Source organism: Panthera onca, chromosome A3 (genome assembly GCF_046562875.1).
Source record: "Panthera onca isolate mPanOnc1 chromosome A3, mPanOnc1 haplotype 2, whole genome shotgun sequence".
Taxonomy (NCBI): Eukaryota; Metazoa; Chordata; class Mammalia; order Carnivora; family Felidae; genus Panthera; species Panthera onca.
Window position 1 is genome coordinate 109,964,004 of NC_138341.1, and position 22,172 is coordinate 109,986,175.

The window sequence follows — 22,172 nt, forward strand, 5'->3', positions numbered from 1 at the left end:
GAGTGGGGCTTCCTGGGACCACCTAAGCAGAGTGGAGCAAGCAAATCTTAGTAGGACAGTGCCCGGGGCCTTCCCCCCCACTCCCCATTTCTCCCTGTTCCTCAGGGGTCTACACAGATACTTTTTTTCTGGGGCAAGTCCCCTTACCCGAATAAATGCTACCCTTGGTGTTAGCTGCCTGATCAGCAGATAGGGCTTTGGAGCTTTCAGAGCCCCTCCCTCCCTGAGCAAAGGCCCAGGCCCCCGGACCATCAAAGTCACACCCCAACACCCCCCATGCATTGTGCCCTTGCACGGGGCCTGGACCAAGAGGGAAGACCAAGCCTTTGGGCGTAAGAATCTTGGAGGAAAAGCCGGAGACAAGGCAAGCATTGTTTAGACTCAGCCTGGGAATCTGGAGTCCTTTATTGCTCTGGTAGGAAATAGCCTCCATTTTCCCATCTACAATATGGAGTGAATAATCGTTAGCACCACCTACTTCAGAAGGTAGATGAACTTTGACAGAAAGGGGTAATGATGCCCCACATGTTGTACACACTCTGTATCAGGTAGTACCTTATCTGTACATGTGTGCAGAGGAGGCCTGGCAATCACAGACTTGCATTTGGGGGCAAGGGTCACCTGCAGTGGTGTTCTGAGGGAATTTCCTGAGACACCAGGTTTGGTCCTGGGACCCATTCTCCCAGGTTGGCCCTTTTCCACTCTCTTGATCTTGAACTTGGCATCCCCCTACGTGGTGGAACCTCTGCGGGGTGCTGGGGCCGCTGAGAGGAAAGTCAGTTTTCTGACAGGGCAGGAAGGCTTCTGGGAGGAGGTGACATCTGAAATTGAGTCTCAAAGGAGGAATAACAGGGAGAGAACATTCCTGATGATGCAGCAGGTGCAAAGGAAGGAAATGTGAAGAGCAAGGCATGGGGATTTGAGTCAAAAGAGGTGAGGAATGGGGCTGGGGAGGGCCCAGGTCCTAAAGGGCCATGCAGGGATAAGTTTATCCTGAGGGCAGTGGGGAGCCACTGACAATTCTTGAGCAGTGACAGGGTCACTTTGGTTACTTGGTGCAGTTTAGAAAGGGTGAGCTTAGAGGTGTTTGAGTAGACACACGAAGGAGAGGCAAGGCTGCCTTGGGAAGAGAACATGAGGCCACCTCTTCAGGAGTCTTCCAGCCCCCATCCACTGACCTGTGGCTATCCTACCCCCCCCCCCCCCACCAGCGTTTGCCATGGTCTTGTCAAGGGCCCATAGGACACAATGCTGGTTACTCAGCTTGCTCAGTGCTTTATTGAACCAAGGCCCAAACAGATGACTCATCTGGGCCTTCAAGCACAGCCCCCCACACATCCTGAGATTCGGAATCCGGACGTGGCTCTGTCCTTGGCTTCGCTGCTTCTATGACATTTCATCTTGAATATTTCCAAACCTTAAAGTGTAAAGACTTTGTCCACACAGACAGACACATATATATTCTTGCCGCAGGCTGTCATGCTCACTGAAATGCTTCAACTCAGCAGTTTGTGTGTGCAAGGCATTGGGCATCCATGGCTATCCATCCATCCATCCATCCATCCATCCATCCATCATCCGTCCATTCGTCCATCTGTCCATCCACAACAAGACAGCAGCAAATTCTGACCAGTCAGGCCCTGGGGTTCACAGCAGTGAGGTCTGGGCTTCCAGGGGCTCAGGATGCAGGCCTTAGCCCTGGCCCAAGGGCCCCTGAGGAGCTAGGGTCAAGTGGCTAATTAATGTTCAGAGTCTCTAACCCCAGCTGGAGAGGGGAGCCTAATCCTCAGCCTGTGAATATCCTGAGATGGGCAACAAATCAGACAAATGAATCAAGCGTGCGGGTAACACTGAAACAGGAAAGAGTAAGAGGTTATGTTTGTGCTGGAGGTGTTCATGTGGAGGGACAGGAAAGAGAAAGAGAAAGAAAACACGGCAGACACACCCAGGAGTGCTAGAGAGGGCCCGGCCACAGTGCCAGCTCCCCTCACAGGGAGGAATTCTGCCTTGGCCCATCCTGGGGGGCTGTGGCTTTCCTCTGGCCACATACAAACAAAGCCCCTAGAGAAAAGGGGGGTCTTTTCTGGACATGGGAAGACAAAGGGTTAACTCAAACAAGGAAGGAAAAAAAGCAAAAAGGTCCCTGCTGGACACAAAATACTTCCTTAGAGCTCGACATAATCCAATTTCACCAAATCAACAGGCTGGGCTCCTCCAGGGGCTGGGCTGGGGTGGGGGTGGGACAAGGGTCTGAAGTATGATTGAATGGAGACATGGGGACCAGGGCTGGGGGCAGACAGACAGGACACCCTCACTGCCTTTCCCCTGGATGGCACCTGGGGCCTGCAGCAGACCCTCAGCCCTGCAGGGCCCTAGGTGGCTGGCACCCAGGCCACGAGGAAGAGAAGGTAGGCAGGACTGGCGCTGGCCTTCACTGGTCCTGCAGGCGGCTACAGAGCTCCCGCCTGCTCCTCTCCCCAGCCCAGCTGCGTGTCTTGAGACGGAAGGTCTTCAGCTCGTCCTTAAAGGCCTCATGGTTCATGGGCCGGTAGTCCTGGGGCTCACAGAAGGTCTAGGGCAGGATGGGAGAGTCAATCAATACAGGGAATGGTTAACTCTGGGAGGAGACCTCCCTTCTCCTTGGGCAGAACCTATTCCCTACAGTCCAACCCTCCCACACCCATGGTACCGGGTGCTGTGGGAAGAACTCCTTATAGCCGCCCTTGAGGATATACATCTCAGGATAGTAGAGGCTGGGATAGTCGTTGGCGGCTCTGTCACGCTCCCTGATGAAACGGCACCTGAGACCAGCAGGGGTGTAGGGGTCAGAGCTGGGCGTGCAGTGGGATATACCTCAGGGGACCTATTCTTCTTTGCACCCACCCCTTTGTGGGCCATGGGGAGCCACAGAAGGCTTGAGTAAAGGAATGTCAGCCACAAGAACACTCTTAGATCATCTGGCTACTGGGTACAGAAAAGGTTGGGGAGATGGAAGAAAGGAGGTAAATCAAGGGAGTTGTTTCTAGAAGATAGTTCACAATCTTTGTTAGAGATATCTGACCTGGACCAAGAAAGGGGAAACAGGAAGGAGAGAAGTAGACAAAATTGTAGAGATCTGTTCAGGAGGTCTGGACAAGACTTGGTGAGGATGAGAGGTGGGGAGAAGAAAGATCCGTCAAACCCTGGAAGGGTCAACATCACCGAGGCTTGGAACAGGGCCCTTGAAGGTTAAGGACACTTTTGACACTTTTGGAGACTTAGAACCAGATCTTGGGGGGGGGGGGGGGAGGGTAGCAATGGATGGTGGGTGGATGAGGCCAGATGGGAAGGATGGGGAGAGGGAAGTAGGAGGAAGGTGCCATGCACAGGAAGGGAGGCTGAGGTCTGCTACACACTGCCAGGAGACCAGAGGCCCAGGTCTAGGAGGGGCTGGGGCTGGGCTCAGGCCTCCTGTGCATCAGATGGCTCCAGCATCCCAGAGCCTGGGCAGAGGTCGGGAGCAGACACCAGCTGGCTGACTCACATGCGGGGACCGCGTTCAGATGAGAATTCACAGTGGAAAATGAGGATGATTCTCTTGTCCAGATTACAGGGTGTGATGGGGCTCTGTAGCAGGAAGGTCTCAGCATCCCGTTCCAGGGGCAAGTTCACGGCAGTCTGCCAGAGGAGCTGGAGGTCAGGCAGTAGCCCTGGGCCTGGGTGGCAGGTCCCTCCCTGTGCGGTTCCCAACTTTCAGACAGGTGACCCCACCTCTTACTGGGCAGAATCCTTCCCTAAGATAGGGTGCAGCCACCCCCACTGAGTCACTCTCCCCGCAGAGGAAGGACAGACCTGGTGGGTCTTCAGGGCCTGTCCTCATCAGCCCGCCTCACCTTAATGTGCCCGCCTTCATACTCGTAGGGGTACCTGCAGTCCACAATCACAAACCTCTCCACGATGTTGCTGAACTTGCCTGCCAACAGGGCTGCCATCTGTGGGTCACAGAGGTGGGTCCCAGCAGGTCAGGCTGACAGGTGGGAGCTGACCCCAACCCTACCGCTGCCCTGGCCTTTTCCAGCCAAAAAAGGTTAACAGGCAGACGTCCCAAGTGTGCCTGGAGAATGGCTCATCCCCACATACCGTTTCTGGTGAGATGTACTTGAGATCTTGGTGCTTCCCATCCACAGTCTGCAGAAGGAAGGCCTGAAGGGAAGAGGAGAGAGAGTTTGAGAAAGGGAGATGGGAGAAAGAGAGAGAGAGGAGAAAAAAAGGTGAAACTGGCAAGACCAGGAGTCAGGTAAGTATGGAGTTTCTTTTCTAAGCACAGAAGGCCACACCTGCTCTGACCTTCAAATTTAGCTCTGGTTCTGATAGCAACCAAGAGGTGCCTCTTGGGTTCTGACATCCAGGGAGCAACCCCTTTCCAAGGGGAAAGTGAAGAAGAGAGCAGAAGAGATGAACTCCCTGCCTGCTGCCCCCACACTCTGCAAAGCGCCCGGATGAGGCCAGAGGAGGCTCCAAGCTAGATGTTAGTTTGGAAATGTTTTCCAAGGTTGGAACACAACTGATACCCCAGACAGATTTGAGGTAGAGTCAGGAGACCAAAGAGAGCCAGAGAGAGGAGTCTAGGTAAGAATAAAGGATAAGCTGCAAATGACAAAGCAGGGAGTGGGCGGAAGTGTGCTGGGAGGGGAGAGGAAGGTGCCAAAACACCTGCTGAGCTTGGGGGGGCCATACAGTAAGGGGTCAAGTCTGCGGAGGGTCCCCAGTGCTGGTACCTTGGAGTAATCCCCAATCAGTTCTCGGTGGTCACTGTCCAGGATAGTCTCAATCTCATCATGACACAAGGACTTTGAGCGGAGGACACGGGCTTTCTGTGGGGTGGATGGTGGCCAGGATCAGGGGTGGGGAGGCTGCCCCTCAGTGCCCCCATTCAGCTGGTACCTCTTTCCCTGCCCCCTCCCTCTGCCACAAACCCAGCCAAGAAGGGCTTGCGGGGTGGACTTGGACAGTGGCCGCCTAGCCCCACCCTAGGGGGTACCCACAGGTTCCTCGGCCTCCCGTTGCTCCTCTGGAGGGGTGATGCTCTTCCTCCGCTTGTTCTGTATGGGCAGGTCCCTGTCGTGGGGCCGCTCCAGCCTCTTGAGGATGGGTCGGATCACGCTGCAGGGCATGGACGGAGAACGGAAGAGCCGCTGGCACTTGCTGTATATGATGAGGTCCTGGGAGGGGTGGCAGGTAGGGGGTCAGAGTGCCCAGCCCCTGCCCCCTACTAAACCCACCTGGAGGGTAGGGCTCCACCCCTCCAAGTTCTGAGCGGCCCCCCCAGAAACCCACCTGCTCTTCCTCCTTTTCTGAGGTCTTGACCAGTGGGGCGCTAATGAGGCTCTCCATGCCTGGGGGGACCACATTGTCATCCTGAGGCCAAATCAGCAAGGATATGGTTAACATGCAGGCAAAGGCCAAACCGCGTAGGCCCTAAGTCCTTCAGCATGGCCCTCCTCGGCCATGTCCACACAGGGTGGTCCCTTAGAACCAGGAAATTGCAGGGCCCCACTTGTTTGCACAGAATCGTGAGAAGCGTGGCCATGGTGGAGTGCCAGGCTTCCCTCTGCCCTGCAGGGCCCTCCCTCAGTGCATCACCAGTGCCAGTCGCCTGCTAGTCTCTGGTAGGCCAGAGGTCAGGCTGTGACTCCATTAGCTCCAATTCCTCTTCTGTCATTGGAATGATGGTGTAGTCTCCCTGCAGGAGGTCAGTGCTTTCCTCTTCGGGGAGATCCTGGGGAAAGACTGGTTACCTTTAAGTCACTCTCCAGGATGTCCACAAATCCATCATCTTCCTCAGAGGACCCCTGGGTGGCAGTCAGGGGGAAGCGGGATCGGGCCGGGGGACTCCACTCCTCTATTTCCATCTTCCGCTCAGGGGTGAGACACTGTGCAGGGGACAGACACAAGCTGCTCAGGGTGGGGACCCTGGGCAGCCCCCAACCCCATCCTTCTGAGAAAAGGTTCCCACTGCCTCAGGGTTCAGGATCACCCTCCACCTTCCCCCAGGCTGCCTTCAGGGGTGCCAACCCTACATGCAAGCCCACCCTGCATGGTCTGGCTCTCCTGACGTACCATCAGATCGGGGGCTGAGCTTGGTCTCTGGGCAAAGGCTTCTCTTCGGTCAGCCCACTCTTCCAAAGCATGGGCATGGCTGGGATGTGGGGGTTTCCATGGCATCTTGAAAACAAATCCATCCTGTGGGCAAGATGGGGGGGGTGTCATCAAACGCCAGAGAACCACCCCAGCACACCCCCTTCTCTCCCTGAAGTGCTCCCACTCCAGCCTTCAGGACGCGCACATTCTCTTTGTCCTCCCCAGAGCTGCGGGCAGCTCGGCCACACGCCTCACTCTTCCTCCAGCTGCCAGGTGCTTGGGAGTTGGTGATGTTCCGTAGCACAGGGCTGTGGCCCAGAAGCCTCACCTAGAGAGCCAGGTAGGGCAGCAGGTACTGAAGGCTGCATTCCTCTGGCATCAGCCCTGGCCCTACCTTCTCCCATCCCTCCTTCGAATCCCCCAGCTTGCCCATCCACCTCCAAAACCCCATCTCCCACAGCCAGACCAGGGACGCCAGACCACTTCAAGTCCACCCTCTGGGAGGCCACCCTGGATCCCTCCTGCCCTTCCTCAAGCCTGGGCAATGCCTGGGCCTCTAAGGTCAGGCCTCAGAGGGCACTCACCGGTAAGGACTGGAAGCGTCGAATGGCAAACTGCTCGCTGCAGAAGGAAACGGGGATATGTCAGGGCTGGAGAGTAGAGGGCTGTGCAGGAGAGCAGGCAGGATGCCCCTCCACCGCAGAGCCCTATGCATCCCTGTGGGAGGGAATGGGACAGCACCCTCCCCATGCCTACTCCACCCAACATGGGGGGGGGGTGGGGAGGGTGGAGGGGAGGGGAGCATGGACAGAGCCTGTGGTAGGTAGACTACCAAGACTACCAGAGCCGGCCTGAGGAAGGCTGTAGCACTTACTTTCGGATGACCCGGCTGGCTGCTTGGATGGCCTGTTCAAACCTAAGAGAGAGAAACGTCCTGTGCAGCCCACCTCCTCCCATAGCACATTGCCCACCCCCAGCATCAGGCCCCCAGTCCACAAGGCCCAGAGGCCAGGACTCAGGCCAGTAGACAGTGGAGGGAAGAATGCAGGGAGGGGGTCCAGGTACTGGGGAGGGGGGAGAGGAGAAGCAGCCTGGGATTTTGAAGACTGCCCTGAATGGAAGAGGGCCCAGAGAATGGCAGCAATAGAGACAGCTGGGGCAGGTCACAGGGTTGCTGAGGCGCTACCAAGGCAACAGTCTCGCCAGCCTGCCCACAGGCCTTCCACCTGTATGCAAATCACCTCAGCGGGGCCATATGGTGGCCAGGAAAGGCATCCATCCATCCCATGATGACAGACTGTGGCCAACAATGCGGGTATCTCCAGGGCCTGGATGCCTTCCCTCCCCTTGTGTGGGGCGCTCCTGGCTCCCCCCAGGACAGGGGCCTAGTTTAGTGTGCCCCTGGATCAGCCACAGTGTGCCATGCCAGACCCCCTGGTGACAAATGTTCAGGGTCACATCCTCTCCTCCCTCCTATGGAATTTTCCAGGACCCAGTCTCTGTCCCACCCCCTTCTCCTGCCTTAGAAGAGGCCAGCAGGCAAAGAATTCCAACAGATGTTCCTTTTGAGGCTGGGGCACAAGCTTCTGTAGATAGGCCCCACCCCCTAGCTATGTTACCAGAGACCACCTGCCACGCAAGGCTTTTGTGCGTCTATGCGAACGCAGGCACACACACACACACACATGCTTCTTTCTGAGAAACTGTAACCGACACAGCAGGTGCAGAGGTGGGGGGGCCCACTGAGGGCTAGCGTCAGGGGGATGACTCCTAGGGGTGGGGAGTGGTTGTGCCCAGACAACCTGGCATCAGGAATGACCACGTTGGATTGGCTTCATTTACAATCTGCACCTGGGCCTCGGGAGTAAAGCAGGGACAGCTCTGTGTTGCCACCAAAAACCGACCTGCAGTCCCCCCACCCCCACCCATTTCTCTCCCTGCTTCCTGTTTGTGAACAAACCCTGTAGCCCAGCCCAGTTTGATCAAAGGCAGTGGGAGGAAAGATAGGCACTGCTCTGACCCCAAAGCCATAGTCCCTCAGCTCAGTCTGGGGATGCCCAGCTGTCCCCACTAAGGCCTGGCAGCTGCTCTCCCTGCTGGGGCTCTAACAGCTGGATGGGAACAGCTGTGGTCTGGAAGATACTACTCATGCCCCACAACCAAGGGGAAGGGATCTGTCCTCAGCAGAACTCTCTCTCCACGCTCTCTCTCATAAAGTGCCTGGTGCAGAGGTTGCTGATAGGATGGCCAAGGGCTGGACCAACCTGCCCCAACTGTTTTGTTTGGTCTATAGCAAATTCAAAGTTTTGAATCAATTGGACCATATTTTAAAATTGTTATATCTCACAGAAAAAAAACAAATAAACATCTGTATAGGCAAAAGAAAAACAGGACACACACCAGGCCTGTATTCCCACAAGCCAAGGGCTGGCTGAAGTATCCACTGCTCCAGAAGCCACTATCCCCACTACCTGGTCCTGAGACCACAGTTGGCTGCTCCTATAGGAGCAGACCCTTTTCTGAGACAGGAAGTAAAGTCTCAGGACTTGGGAAGGTCAATTAGTACCAGGTATATGGGGATAGGAGGGGTCTGGGCATTCTCCCAGGCTTCCCCAGTGGGTTTATGCTGAAACTGGGATTCCCAAAGGCAGGTACCAACCCCTTGGTAGTGAGGATCCTTTCACTTTTTTTTTTTTTTTTTTTTTTTTTTTTTGAGAGAGAGAGAGAGAGAGAGAGAGAGAGAGAATATCTTAAGCAGGCTCCAAGCTCAGCATGGAGCCTGACAAAGGGCTCAATCCCACGACCCTGGGATCATAACCTGAGCCAAAATCAAGAGTCGGATGCTCAACCCACTGAGCCACTCAGGTGCCCCAGTGGAGATCCCTTTTCTGTACTTACGTCCGCTCTGCCATCTGGGGGTCCATGGGGCTGGGAGAATCCATGCAAAGACCTGAGGGGACAGAGCACCTTGGTTTGAAAGTAGTGCCCATCTTCTGCACTTTCCCCCACCATGTCCCAACCCTATTCAAGAAAGGAAAAACCTGTTTCTATTTTAGATCTTGACACATTAAAAAAAAAAAAAAAATGAAACAGGGCAGAGAGAGGGAGAGAGACAGAATCCCAAGCAGGCTGTGTGCTGCCAGCATGGAGAACTTTGAGATCATGACGTGAGCTGAAATCAAGAGTCTGAAGCTTAACCAGCTGAGCCACTAGGTGCCCCTCCTCTGTATGGGTTTTTAAACCAAAATTTTGCTAAGCATTTTTCTTAAACTGGTTTAAAGTAATTTGTTCTAGAAGAGATAACAACTTTTTAAAGAAAAGGTTATAGGGGCGCCTGGGCGGCTCAGTCGGTTAAGCGTCCGACTTCAGCTCAGGTCACGATCTGGCCGTCTGCGAGTTCGAGCCCCGCGTCGGGCTCTGGGCTGATGGCTCAGAGCCTGGAGCTTGCTTCCGATTCTGTGTCTCCCTCTCTCTCTGCCCCTCCCCCGTTCATGCTGTGTCTCTCTCTGTCTCAAAAATAAATAAACGTTAAAAAAAAAAATTTAAATAAAAAAAAAAAAAGAAAGAAAAGGTTATAGCTGAAGGCAAGCAAATGTTATAAAATGACCAAGTTTCAGCCCTAATGCCTCCCAGGTGGGGCTGTGGTTCAGGGACTTTGGCGCCTGGTTTTAAATAGGTAAGATCTCCTCTCCCCAAGTGGGCCCCGCCCTACAGCCCGCTCAGCCAGTCTGGGCTGGGTGTGGTAAGCCCCACCAGAAGTGGGCAGGTGGAGGCTCCCGGTTGTGGGGAAAATGTTAGTGTGATTGGCAGGGAAGTGGGGAGACTCAGGCAGCCCCCCAAGTCCCCCGGGGTCCCTTGAGACTCACCTGCATCAGAAGATTCAGAGGACTCAGACGACAGGGAAGATTCAGATGCTCGTCTCCGGGACAGGGATAGGCGTGTGAGCAGGCCGCCTACCTGACTCTTTGGGGTCTCACTGGGAAGGCAACAGGGACCCAGGGAAGGAGAAATGTAAACATGGGGCTCAAGAGCTGGCTGGCCCATGTTCCCACTGGCCACACCTCTGAAGGGCCCACCACTGCCCCAGAGAGGTGATGGCACTGAGGGCTTACCCTCTTCTCTGGGCCTTCTGCAGAAGCCCTAAGTGTCTTTTCTTTGTTGATTAAGAAAGAGGTGAGCCCAGAGCAAGAGCAAGAAGCTGGGCTGGAGGCCACTCTGGGGGATGGCAGGGCAGGAAAGGAGCCCTGGAGGGCCTTCATCGGAACTCTTCAGACCCCTACCCATCCACAAGCCTTTCTGGAACTAGGACCAATACTTTAGTCTCTATTGCTGCTGAGGGCAACCCAGCCTGGACACTGCAGGCCTGTTCAGGAAGCAGGACCAGTGTTTAACCCCTTAACCCTGGGAAAGGACTAGGGGTGGAGGGAGCAGGGGCATGGACATAGGAGAACCAGTCTGTTCTGCCACCCTCAAGTTCCCACTCCAAGCTCAGAATCCCCTGCCTGGGGCAAAATAGTGGTGATTAGGGCAGAGATTAGGGAGGCAGCGGGGGAGGGGGGGGAGCCGGGAAGTGGGACAGTGGTCTCCAGAGGCTTGTGCTGCCAAGAGCAAGTCACCTGGAGGGTGTGAGCAGCACAGACCTGGCCTCATTGCCCTAGTCCCGGGTCCCTGAAGCAGGCTCTTACCCAGGACACCTCCCCACTCAGCCTCTCGATTCGACTCTCACGCCGGGGACCAACACCCTAGTGCGGGCCTCTCACCCCACACCCCGCGTCGGTGGGGCGCCCTACCTGCCCAGCCCGGCGAGGTTGTGCATGGTCTGGGTGAGTGTGGTGACCGGCGAGGAAGCGGCCGCGCGCTCCGGGGACCCCACGAGGCCATGAGCTCCCAGCCGGAGGCCCCGGAGGTGGCTGGGACGCTCGGCGCCACCGCGCACGCCGGCCGGACTGAGAGCCACGCCCGGCGCGGGCTCGGGCTGGGGCAGCTCCATCGCGGCGTGGCCCGCGGAAGGCTGGCCGGAGGGCCGGGCGCAGGGCGACGCCGGGCACAGCTGGCCGGGGCGAGGTGGGGAGCGGGCCCGGGGTGGAGGGGGGGGAGGGAGGGAGGAAGAGCCACGGGGCCGGAGCGAGGGAGGAGAGGGAAGCGGGGAGGGTGGGGCGGGGTGGAGGGACGCAGGGACCAGCCACCAGTCCGGGAAACCTCTAAGCAGCAGCTGCCACCTCCACCTCCTTATATATTCGAAAAATAACAGCAGCCGCGCCGACGGACGCCACCAATGGGGGCTCTGGTTAGAGGAGGGCGGGGCTGAGGGCGGGGCCCGCGGGGTGAAAGGCGCGGAGGCTGGCCAGCCCGGCCCCGCCGAGTTCCCGGCTTTGGTTGGGGCTGAGGGACTGGGGTTTCTCCTGAGCCCCCACGCGCCACCCCTCGCCCCTCCAGCCAGGACTTGAGGATCTTGGCTTCCCAAATTCTGCTTCTCGGGATGTGGTTTGGAGTTACACACCCCCGGCCGAGAGGGTCTCAGAGGAACCAACACCCGCTAGGGTGGCCTCAGAGGGACCTCCCCCCACCCCGAGATTTAACATCACCTACACTCACCAGTAGGCACCGTGAGAAGGCTCCACTCCAGGAGTTTGCCAGACAAGGCTACGAGGTGCGGTCTGAGTTTGCCACTCTATCGACCCGGACGTTGAAGCGTGAAGTTCATTAACTCGTTCAAGGTCACACCGGGCAAGTGGTGGAGCAGAAATTCACCCCAGGCGCTCTTGCAGCCTCCCTGCGCTCACGACTAACAGCGCGGGGCATCCCTAAAGCAAAATCACCGAACGGAGCCTCCCGCCTTCCCCCGCCCCTCGCACACGAGGTACACCGGAGGTGGGGGGCTACGATACATGTGACCCCGAGGGGTCTAATTTTCTCCAGCAACCCCAGAGGAGGCTCTAATGCCTGACCTAGCCATAGGTTTTGGCGGTTGGGGCCAAAGAAGGTGTCTACGACCTCAGAACCCAATTAATGGAAGTTTCTCACACCCACCGACGGTTTGGCTAAGGTGATGTCAATGGCATCACATCGTTTAATTTGTGTCTTTGATGACGAGGGAAACTGAATTTATCACTAGTTTAAACTGAGCACCTTCGAACTAATCGCTTTGCATCAATCCTGCTTTCCTGGAATGAGACCGGAAGGCTGCACTCAAAAGTGAATGGGTGGTAAGCTGTTTTTCCATCCCATCTCCCCAGCAAGGAGTTGGCCTCTGGCGGGGTGGAGCACAGCTGGGAAAGCAGGAGCTGAGGCTTTGCGCCTCTTGCGTAGTCCCATCCCTCCTGCCAAGGTGCAGTGGGTGGGAGTGGCAGAAGGGAGGGCCTGGCGGTAGGAGGTTGGGTGGCTAGGGGACTTGCGGAAGAAGGGGATGCAAAGACCCCCAGTCCTACCTGAGAGTGGTGAGGAGGAGGGTGGGGTTCATGACTTTTCCTTTTCCCAACATTTTGCCCAGCTTCTGTGATGTGTCAGGCGCTATACTTAGTGCTGGACAGGGCTGAGGTTTCAGGTTCATCCGCCCTGGATCAAGGGTCCAGCTCCCAATCTCTAGCCACTACTCACAGTCCAGGCTGTGGCTGTCCCCAGGATGGGGGACTGGGGGAGGACAGTCTGTGAGGCCTCCCACTTCAAAGACCAGAAATAAAACTGAAGGGTTGCGTTTTCAAAATCAACCCAGCTGGTGTTATGCCCCCCCCCCAACACACACACACACACACACACACGAATGTGCTTACAGGCTTCTACAGGGTGTGGGGAAGGTGTATCTGTGTGTGCTCAACAAAAGGTGGGGGAGTGTGACACTCTTGAATCCTTTGAAATCTCACAGTCAGAGGTCACCTCTGGGCCAGTCAGGAGAGCCCAAGACCACAGAGAGGTCATTCCAGAGCATTCCTCCCATCAGCTCTGTGTATCTTCCCACATCTCCTTTTGCCAGTTAGATCACAGATTATGTGCCCAATTAAAAAAAAAAAAGATAGTCAATAAAAATAAGCTAAAATAGATATTTGGAATCATTTTGTATGAGAAACAACTCCCCACATCCAGCCAGGTCCTGGTTACAATGACAATTCTGGGCTTCAGAAAGCTCCACTTCCCATGAAAGGAACACCGTGCCTCTAAACTGTACACATCAAGCTGTGGGCTCACTTAAGGGGGTCTGGTGTGACCCCAGTACCTTGGCAGAAAAGAAGGAAAAATTATCACGTTTGCAAAATCCTTCTGCTTCTCCAAGCCTGTTCCCACACGGCATTTTTTTTAATTTATTTTTTAAATTTATTTATTTTTTTATTTTTTTCAATATATGAAATTTATTGTCAAATTGGTTTCCATACAACACCCAGTGCTCATCCCAAAAGGTGCCCTCCTCAATACCCATCACCCACCCTCCCCTCCCTCCCACCCCCCATCAACCCTCAGTTTGTTCTCAGTTTTTTTTTAATTTTTTTTAACATTTATTCATTTTTGAGACAGAGAGAGACAGAGCATGAACGGGGGAAGGTCAGAGAGAGAGGGAGACACAGAATCTGAAACAGGCTCCAGGCTCTGAGCTGTCAGCACAGAGCCCGACGCGGGGCTCGAACTCACAGACCGCGAGATCATGACCTGAGCCGAAGTCGGACGTCCAACCGACTGAGCCACCCAGGCGCCCCGTTCTCAGTTTTTAAGAGTCTCTTATGCTTTGGCTCTCTCCCACTCTAACCTCTTTTTTTTTTTTTTTCCTTCCCCTCCCCCATGGGTTTCTGTTAAGTTTCTCAGGATTCACATAAGAGTGAAAACATATGGTATCTGTCTTTCTCTGTGTGGCTTATTTCACTTAGCATAACACTCTCCAGTTCCATCCACGTTGCTACAAAGGGCCATATTTCATTCTTTCTCATTGCCACATAGTACTCCATCCACACGGCATCTTTATGGGATTCATTTTTCTAGTGCCTTTTCCATCATGGCTTGTGACATGTTAAATGGTTTTTTAAAATTGGAACATGTTACTGGGGTGCCTGGGTGGCTCAGTCAGTTGAGTGTCGGGCTCTTGATTTTGGCTCAGGCATGATCTCACCATTTGTGGGTTCAAGCCTCGTGTAGGGTTACATGCTAACAGCACAAAGCCTGCTTCGGATTGTCTCTACCTTTGCCCCTCCCCTCCTCGTGAGCTCTCTCTCTCTCTCTCTCTCTCTCTCTCTCTCTCAAAAACAAATAAATAAAATTAAAAAAAAATTGGTTCATGGTACCAAAAATTTGAACAAGGGAGAAAATTCAAATGGTACAAAACAGCAGTGAAAAGTCAATCTTCCATCCCACACAAACATTCAGAACAGACGCAGTCACTATCATAAACTTGTTGCATATTCTGGAGATAGTCTATGACAGTCCTAGGCAATAGAAACATAATGGCAGGCACAAATATGAGCCATATACATAATTTAAAATCTTCTAGTAGCCACATTAAAAAATATAAAAGAAACAGTTGAAATTTTAATATTTTATTTAATCTAATATATTCAAAATGTTATCATTTAAACATATTATCAATGTAATAATTGTTAATTAGGTATTTTATTTGAAAGTTTATTTATTTATTTTGAGAGAGAGAGAGAGAGAGCACATGAGCAGAGGAGGATTGAGAGAGGGAGAGAGAGAAAATCCCAAGCTGGCTTCCAGCAGGTAACCCCAATGCGGGGCTTGAACCCACGCACGAGCTGTGAGATTAGGTGCCCCTAATTAGATATTTTAGATACTTTTTTTTGGTACCAAGTCTCAAAGTCCAATGTGCATCTTACACTCACAGCACATCTCAGCTTGTACTCACCACATATCCAGTGTTCAATAATCACACGCTATTAGTGGCTACCGCAGTGGGCAGTGTAGGTCTATATATGTACAAGCATATGTCCATATTTTTACAGATATAACAAACAGTATGTGAAACACTGTTTTACCCCTTGCTTTCTTTTACTTGGAGGTGGATCCATATGAGTACCATAAAGGCATATATTTACTCAATTCCCTAATGCTGAAAATTCAGGTTATTCATTTTTACATTGATGCGGCAGGCACACACAGAATGAATTCCTAAAAAGGAACTATTGCAAGATATGAGCTTTATTTATTGAAATCTCCTTTTCCCTTTCCCGAATGTCACTTCCTCAAGCTGACTGAGCTGAAGAACAGGGACCAAGTCATTTGCCTCTTCTCTCACCTCCAGGCACCTCGTATGGGCCCACGGCCAAGGTTGGCCTCGGACCCCATACCCCACCTCTACGGATTTCTCTTAAAGAGAGATAAAAGTACACACAGATGTTTGTTCATTGAGTCATCGTTAGTAACAATGAAATGCAGAGAGCAAGCTGGGTGTTCTTACAGGGGAGCAGTTAATGAGGTGACTCCTCTATACCGTGTAATACCTGCAGCTTTTAAAGAGAATGGGCATGGGGGCAGGCAGGGATGCTTGGCATCCAGCAGGGGCCCAATAAGTAATTGTTGATATTTGAGTGATTACATAATGGGCTCTCAGAAGATGGTCTTTTCAAGAGAGGGTTCCTAGCGTAAAAGAAAGTTGAAACTCACTGATGAAAATAATCATTGACGTGAAAAGATGTTCACAATATGGGCTACAAAATATTATGCCAACTATGGTCCCACTAAAAACAATATGCACAGAAAAGTATCCCACAAGAATATTCTCTGAATAGTGGAATTAAATGTTTGTACCCTCAACATCTTCTGTATTTTAAAATATTTTCCAAAGAACAGGTACAATTTTCAAGTTAATTCAAAGACCTGAATCTGGTACTCAATCTGGTAGTTCCCCAGACAATTAAACATAAGAGTTACCATATGACCCAGCAACTCCACTCCCAGCTATATACCCGAGAAAAATGAAAACATGTTCACACAAAAGCTTGCAAACAAATGCTTACAGCAGCATTATTCGTAACTGCCAAAACAGAAATAATCCAAATGTCCATCAAATGATAAATGGATAAAAATGTCTTATATCCATACAATCGAATATTATTCAGCTGTAAGAAAAGAATAAAGCACTAACAGATAGTTCATCATGGATGAATCTTGAAAATATGACTCTAAGTGAAAGAAGCCAGTCATAAAAGACATGTGTTATTGATTCCATTCATATGAAGTATCCAGGCAGGGATTTCTTTCTAAGGTGATGAAAATGTTCTCAAACTGACTGTGGTGGATAGTTGCATGTATCTATGAATTGTATATGCTAAATGAGTGAATTGTATGATACGTGAAATATATCTCAATAAAGCTGTTAAAATGAAAGGATGGGGGGAGCACCTGGGTGGCTCAGTCAGTTAAGTGTCTGACTCTTGATTTCAGCTCAGGCCATGATCTCATGGTTTGTGAGTTCGAGCCCTGAGTCAGGCTCTGCACTGACAGCAAAGTGTGCTGTCTGTGCAGAGCCTGCTTGGGATTCTCTCTCTCCCTGTTTCTCTGCTCCTACCCTGCTCGCTCTCTCTCTCTCTCTCTCTCAAAATAAATAAATAAACTTCAAAACATGAAAGGATGGGGCCACCTGGGTGGTTCAGTTAGTTAAGTGTCCGACTCTTGATTTTGGCTCAGGTCATGATCTCTCATTTCATGAGTTCAAGCCCCACGTTGGGCTCTGTGCTGACAGTGTGTAGCCTGCTTGGGATTCTCTCTCTCCCTCTCTCTCTGCCCCTCCCCTGCTCTCACATGCTCTTCCTCACTCTCTCTCAAAATTAAAAAAAAAATGAAAGTGTGAGTAGAATTATGGAAGATTAGGGGAGAAATGTATTTATCTTGGGACTCTTGGCTCTAGAAACTCTAGAGGTGTCCTCAAATATCTAGACAATCTCTGTCCTAGTAACTGTATCCACCTGTATCAATAGGCCCACATTGTCTTCACCTTCCAGGCCCATCCTTGGTTCCCACAAAAAAATACCAGTATGGCCACTTCCAGGACAAAAAAGAAGTCACACATTTGTGTTGACAGCACAGCCATTTCCAGATATCTGGTCTACCTGCTGCCTGTAGCAGGGCATAGGGCCCATTTCCACTCCCTCTCAGCTGAGCAATTCCTATGTCCATCCATCTGGAGCCCTGGGATCCCCCCGCCTCCCTCTGTAAGCCCCATCTTTCCAATTCCCCACCTTAGAGAAGTCTACAGTCCACATTCTCTCGTCTTGGCCTAGGCTGTCCAAAGCTACCCACTAGGCCTAATACCCATTCTACCTACCTAATCATTATTCCTCATGCCCCTCAGCAATCTTTCCACTCTCCTTTTAATTTTAAAGGTCCTGTTGTACTTGCTTATGGGAAAATTCAGTGAAGTAGAAAAAAAAAAAGCCCACCCATTGTCTATTCACCCAAACACACATTGATTATAAGCCAAGATGGGTGAAGAGGCAGGAGGGACATATGTGTACATTGATGAAACCACCAAAATGTAGACACGGTTTCCTGAAAATGTGTGGCAAGGAGTCTCGGACACGTAGCCTTACACTCACCTTTGCACAGGGACCATACACCCATTATGGGCCAAGCACTGATCTGGCCCCTGTAGGGAAAAATCTCCCATGTTCTTCTAGACCTTGTGATTAGAAGAATATTTTTTATGTCTCAGGAGTGGAAAAGGCCTACGTAAGACACAGAACCCAGAAACAATAAAGGAAAAAATTGACACAGCTGCTTACTTAAAGATTATAAACTTCTCATATTTAAGATTCCCTAGGCTAAGTTAAAGGATAAGTAGCAGACTGGAAGAAAATATTTGCAATATTCGTAACAAAGATTTTGTGTTCAGAGCATATGAAGAGCTCCTGTAAGTCCACAAAAAGACAAATACAAGAGAAACATGGACAAAAAGCATGACTAGAAAATTCACATTCAAATGGCATTCAAAGAAATATACATGGTAACACAGCAGTGAGTTACACTTTCTTCCCTTGGCCTCCAGAACAGCACACAGGCCTGGTGGTTCTCCAACCTCTTCAGCTGTTTTTCATGAATTTCTTGTTAGTCCTTTCTTGAACCCTTAACCTTGGAGAGCCCAGGGCACTGTCCTTGGTCCTCTTCTTTGCACACATCCACTTGTTTGTAGCCTCATCCAGATCATCCCAGGTCCTTAGCCCATCCCCCTGGGTCACAGCCTTCCTCTTTGACTACACACCTCAAGCTACTCTAAGAGATTTTTTTTTAAACTACCGCAAAGCATTCATTGTTTTAAGAATATGTCATTTTTATTTGTTTGGTGCAGGAGGAGGTTTCAGGGATTCATGTGTATGTATGCTTTTATATATATAAACGACATTATGTCTGTAGATGAAAACACATTTATGCCTGTATGCATGGAAAAGTCCAGGTGACACACGGAGATGTTATCAGTGTTCATCTATGGATTTGGGGATTACTAGCAAATAGATTTAAAATCGTAATGCTGCTTGTAAAAATAATCTAAATGGGTAACAATAGGCTACACAGATTAGTGTTCACCCATAATTGGAACAATATACAACTATTAAAAAGCATGTTGGCAATACTTCATCAAGTGGCAAAATTCTCATCACTTGATGCCAGGTAAAACAGCAGGAGATGCCAGTTATACAGTGTATACATCTGATGCCAGTTTTATGCAATAAATTTTTAAAAAGAAAACTGCATGAACCTAGAGAAAAGACTGGAAGGAAACGTACCAAAATGTTACCTGCGCATTTCTCCAGGTGTTGGGGTGAAAGATGATTTTTAGTTTCCTGTATTTTTCAGATTCCGCAGATTTTGCTGTCACAAAACAAAAACCACAAAACACAGTTGTTATTCTTTATAAACAGCAGATCGGCGCCCACTGGGCGCAGAGGCCGGGCACCGCGCCCCTGCCCGCGCGTTCGCCCGCGGGTCTCCGGACGCCCGAGAGCTGGCGGGTCCAGCAGGCCGCAGCGCCCCCCCGCGGTCGGTCCGGGGCGGCGGGGAGGGGGGTGGGCGCGGAGGGCGGGGAGGCGGCGCCGGGCGTCCCCGCGCTTCCCGCGAGATCCCGCTCCGCCCGCTCCGCCCCGCTCGCCGCGCTCCCTGCTCCCCGCGCCGCGGCACTTCCTGCCTTCCGCGCCCGCGCCGCCCGCCCTCGCCCGCGCCCGCCGCCTGCCGCCCGCCGCCCGGCGCCGCGTCCGCCGGCGCCCCCGAAGGTGCCCCCGGCCCGGCCGGGTCACCGCCCCGCCCGCCGCCCCGCGAGCCGCTTTGTCTCGGGCGGGGCGCGCGGGAGAGGCCGCCAGGTGCCCCCCGCCGCGGGCCCGGGCCCCCCGCCCCGGGGCGGCGGCGGTGGCGCCGGGCCCCGGGGCGGGGGGCGCGCCGGGATGGGCCCCAAGCGGCGGCAGCTGACGTTCCGGGAGAAGTCGCGGATCATCCAGGAGGTGGAGGAGAACCCGGACTTGCGCAAGGGCGAGATCGCGCGGCGCTTCAACATCCCGCCGTCCACGCTGAGCACCATCCTGAAGAACAAGCGCGCCATCCTGGCGTCGGAGCGCAAGTACGGTGTGGCCTCCACCTGCCGCAAGACCAACAAGCTGTCCCCCTACGACAAGCTCGAGGGGCTCCTCATCGCCTGGTTCCAGCAGATCCGCGCCGCTGGCCTACCCGTCAAGGGCATCATCCTCAAGGAGAAGGCGCTGCGTATAGCCGAGGAGCTGGGCATGGACGACTTCACCGCCTCCAACGGTTGGCTGGACCGCTTCCGCCGGCGCCACGGTGTGGTGTCCTGCAGCGGTGTGGCCCGCGCCCGGTCGCGCAGTGCTGCTCCCCGGCCCCCAGCGGCTCCCGCCAGCCCACCTGCGGTGCCCTCGGAGGGCAGCGGCGGGGGTTCGACGGGCTGGCGCGCTCGGGAGGAGCAGCCGCCGTCGGTGGCCGAGGGCTACGCCTCCCAGGACGTGTTCAGCGCCATTGAGACCAGTCTGTGGTACGACTTCCTGCCCGACCAGGCTGCGGGGCTGTGCGGCAGCGATGGACGGGCGCGCAGGGCCACCCAGCGCCTGAGCGTCCTGCTGTGCGCCAACGCAGACGGTAGCGAGAAGCTGCCCCCGCTTGTGGCCGGCAAGTCGGCCAAGCCCCGTGCAGGCCAAGCCGGCCTGCCTTGCGACTACACCGCCAACTCTAAGGGTGGTGTCACCACGCAGGCCCTGGCCAAGTACCTGAAGGCCCTGGACACTCGCATGGCTGCAGAGTCTCGCCGAGTCCTGCTACTGGCCGGCCGCCTGGCTGCCCAGTCCCTGGATACCTCCGGCCTGCGGCATGTACAGCTGGCCTTCTTCCCGCCGGGCACCGTGCAGCCGCTGGAGCGGGGAGTGGTCCAACAGGTGAAGGGCCACTACCGCCAGGCTATGCTACTCAAGGCCATGGCCGCACTAGAGGGCCAGGATCGTTCAGGCCTGCAGCTAGGTTTGATGGAGGCCTTGCACTTCGTGGCTGCCGCCTGGCAGGCAGTGGAGCCTTCGGACATAGCTGCCTGCTTTCGTGAGGCTGGCTTCGGGGGTGGCCCAAATGCCACCATCACCACTGCCCTCAAGAGTGAGGGGGAGGAAGAGGAGGAGGAGGAAGAGGAGGAAGAAGAAGAGGAGGAAGAGGAAGAGGAGGGTGAAGGGGAGGAGGAGGAGGAGGAAGAAGAGGGTGAAGAGGAGGAAGGGGGGGAAGGAGAGGAGTTGGGGGAGGAAGAGGAGGTGGAAGAGGAGGGTGATGTTGATGACAGTGATGAAGAGGAGGAGGAAGAGGAGGAAGAGAGCTCCTCTGAGGGCTTGGAGGCTGAGGACTGGGCCCAGGGGGTAGTAGAAGCTGGTGGCAGCTTCGGGGGCTACAGTGCCCAAGAGGAGGCCCAGTGCCCTACTCTCCATTTCCTGGAGGGTGAAGAGGACTCTGAGTCTGACAGTGAGGAAGAGGAGGAAGATGAGGATGATGAGGAGGATGAAGATGATGAAGATGAGGAGGAAGATGGTGATGAGGTGCCTGTGCCCAGCTTTGGGGAGGCCATGGCTTACTTCGCTATGGTCAAGAGGTACCTGACTTCCTTCCCCATTGATGACCGTGTGCAGAGCCACATCCTTCATTTGGAACACGATCTGGTCCACGTGACCAGGAAGAACCATGCCCGGCAGGCAGGAGTTCGGGGTCTTGGACATCAGAGCTGAGCCACTGGGCCTAGCCATGCCCGACCCAGATGTGGCAGCACCAGCCCAGGGCAGAGGACTCTCTGGGCAGCCGCTGTGGATGGAGCCAGAATGGGGAGCTCCAGATCCTTTAGTGATGTTCCTCTGGCCCTGTGACAGGCCCAGCCACCTCGGTAGGGCCCAGGGCTGGGGTCAGCCTCACTGCCTGCTTATTGCCTCTTTCTCAGAGTCCTCTTTCCTCCCCATTTGCCCCTGGGCTTGGGGGACCAGGTGGGGAGGGTGGGGAGCTGTCCGGTGCTACCACACCGTGCCATCAGTGGACTAGGCCACAGTAGCAGCCAGGGTTGGGCCCTGGAGGCTCCCGGCCGGAGAGTGCCTCTCCCCTCTGCCGTCCACACCAGGTGTTTGGTGGGGGGGACCCCAAAGCCATTCTGGGAAGGGCTCCAGAGGAAAGTCCAGCCTAGGCCGCCACAAGGCTGGCAGCCCCCCACCCTGCCCCTGGGCCGCCTTGAGAAGCACAGTCTAACTCACCGCAGGCTCCTGAGCCTGCCTCTGCCTGCTTCCCCATCTTCCCAATCCCTTTCTCTGGCCCAGTCCAGGTTACTGTGGCCCTTGGTTTTCTTTCCAAATTGGAGGTTCCCAAGAGGCCCTCCAGGGGAGTGATAATGGGCACTTCCCTTGTGGGTAGCTGCAGGCCCCATGCCTCTCCTCCCTCTCTGGCAGGGCCCTATCCTGGGCAGGGTGCCTGGGGCTGGGCCCAGAGTCCAGCCATCCAGCCGCTCCTTTCCCAGTCTGAATTCAATAAATCTGTCCACCCCCCTTTTGTGGGGGTGAACGTTTTAACAGCCAAGGGTGCATCCTTCATGGTCTGGGCTTGCGTCTGTC

General features: G+C 53.8%; 2 protein-coding genes across 3 annotated transcripts; one reads left to right on the forward strand and one right to left on the reverse strand.

Moving 5' to 3' along the window:
- Positions 1-369: 369 nt before the first annotated feature.
- Positions 370-11,702, reverse strand: CDC25B (cell division cycle 25B). Of its 2 annotated transcripts, XM_060613275.3 has the most exons (16): positions 10,911-11,413; positions 9,987-10,096; positions 9,019-9,070; positions 6,995-7,036; positions 6,705-6,741; positions 6,326-6,448; positions 6,100-6,222; positions 5,778-5,912; positions 5,317-5,397; positions 5,025-5,201; positions 4,758-4,853; positions 4,120-4,182; positions 3,873-3,971; positions 3,524-3,657; positions 2,690-2,801; positions 370-2,572 (listed from the first exon to the last, which is right to left on the reverse strand). In XM_060613275.3, exons 1-16 carry the CDS (start codon positions 11,108-11,110, stop codon positions 2,432-2,434), a joined length of 1,725 nt encoding a protein of 574 aa, XP_060469258.1. In that variant the 5' UTR covers positions 11,111-11,413; the 3' UTR covers positions 370-2,431. The 2 variants fall into 2 exon arrangements, with proteins under 2 accessions (XP_060469258.1, XP_060469267.1); XM_060613284.3 differs by lacking the exon at positions 6,326-6,448 and having other exon boundaries at positions 10,911-11,702.
- A 7,517-nt stretch (positions 11,703-19,219) lies between these two features.
- CENPB (centromere protein B) lies at positions 19,220-22,137 on the forward strand. The gene has a single exon (XM_060613264.3). It carries the CDS (start codon positions 19,488-19,490, stop codon positions 21,306-21,308), a length of 1,821 nt encoding a protein of 606 aa, XP_060469247.1. The 5' UTR covers positions 19,220-19,487; the 3' UTR covers positions 21,309-22,137.
- The last annotated feature ends 35 nt before the right edge of the window (positions 22,138-22,172 follow it).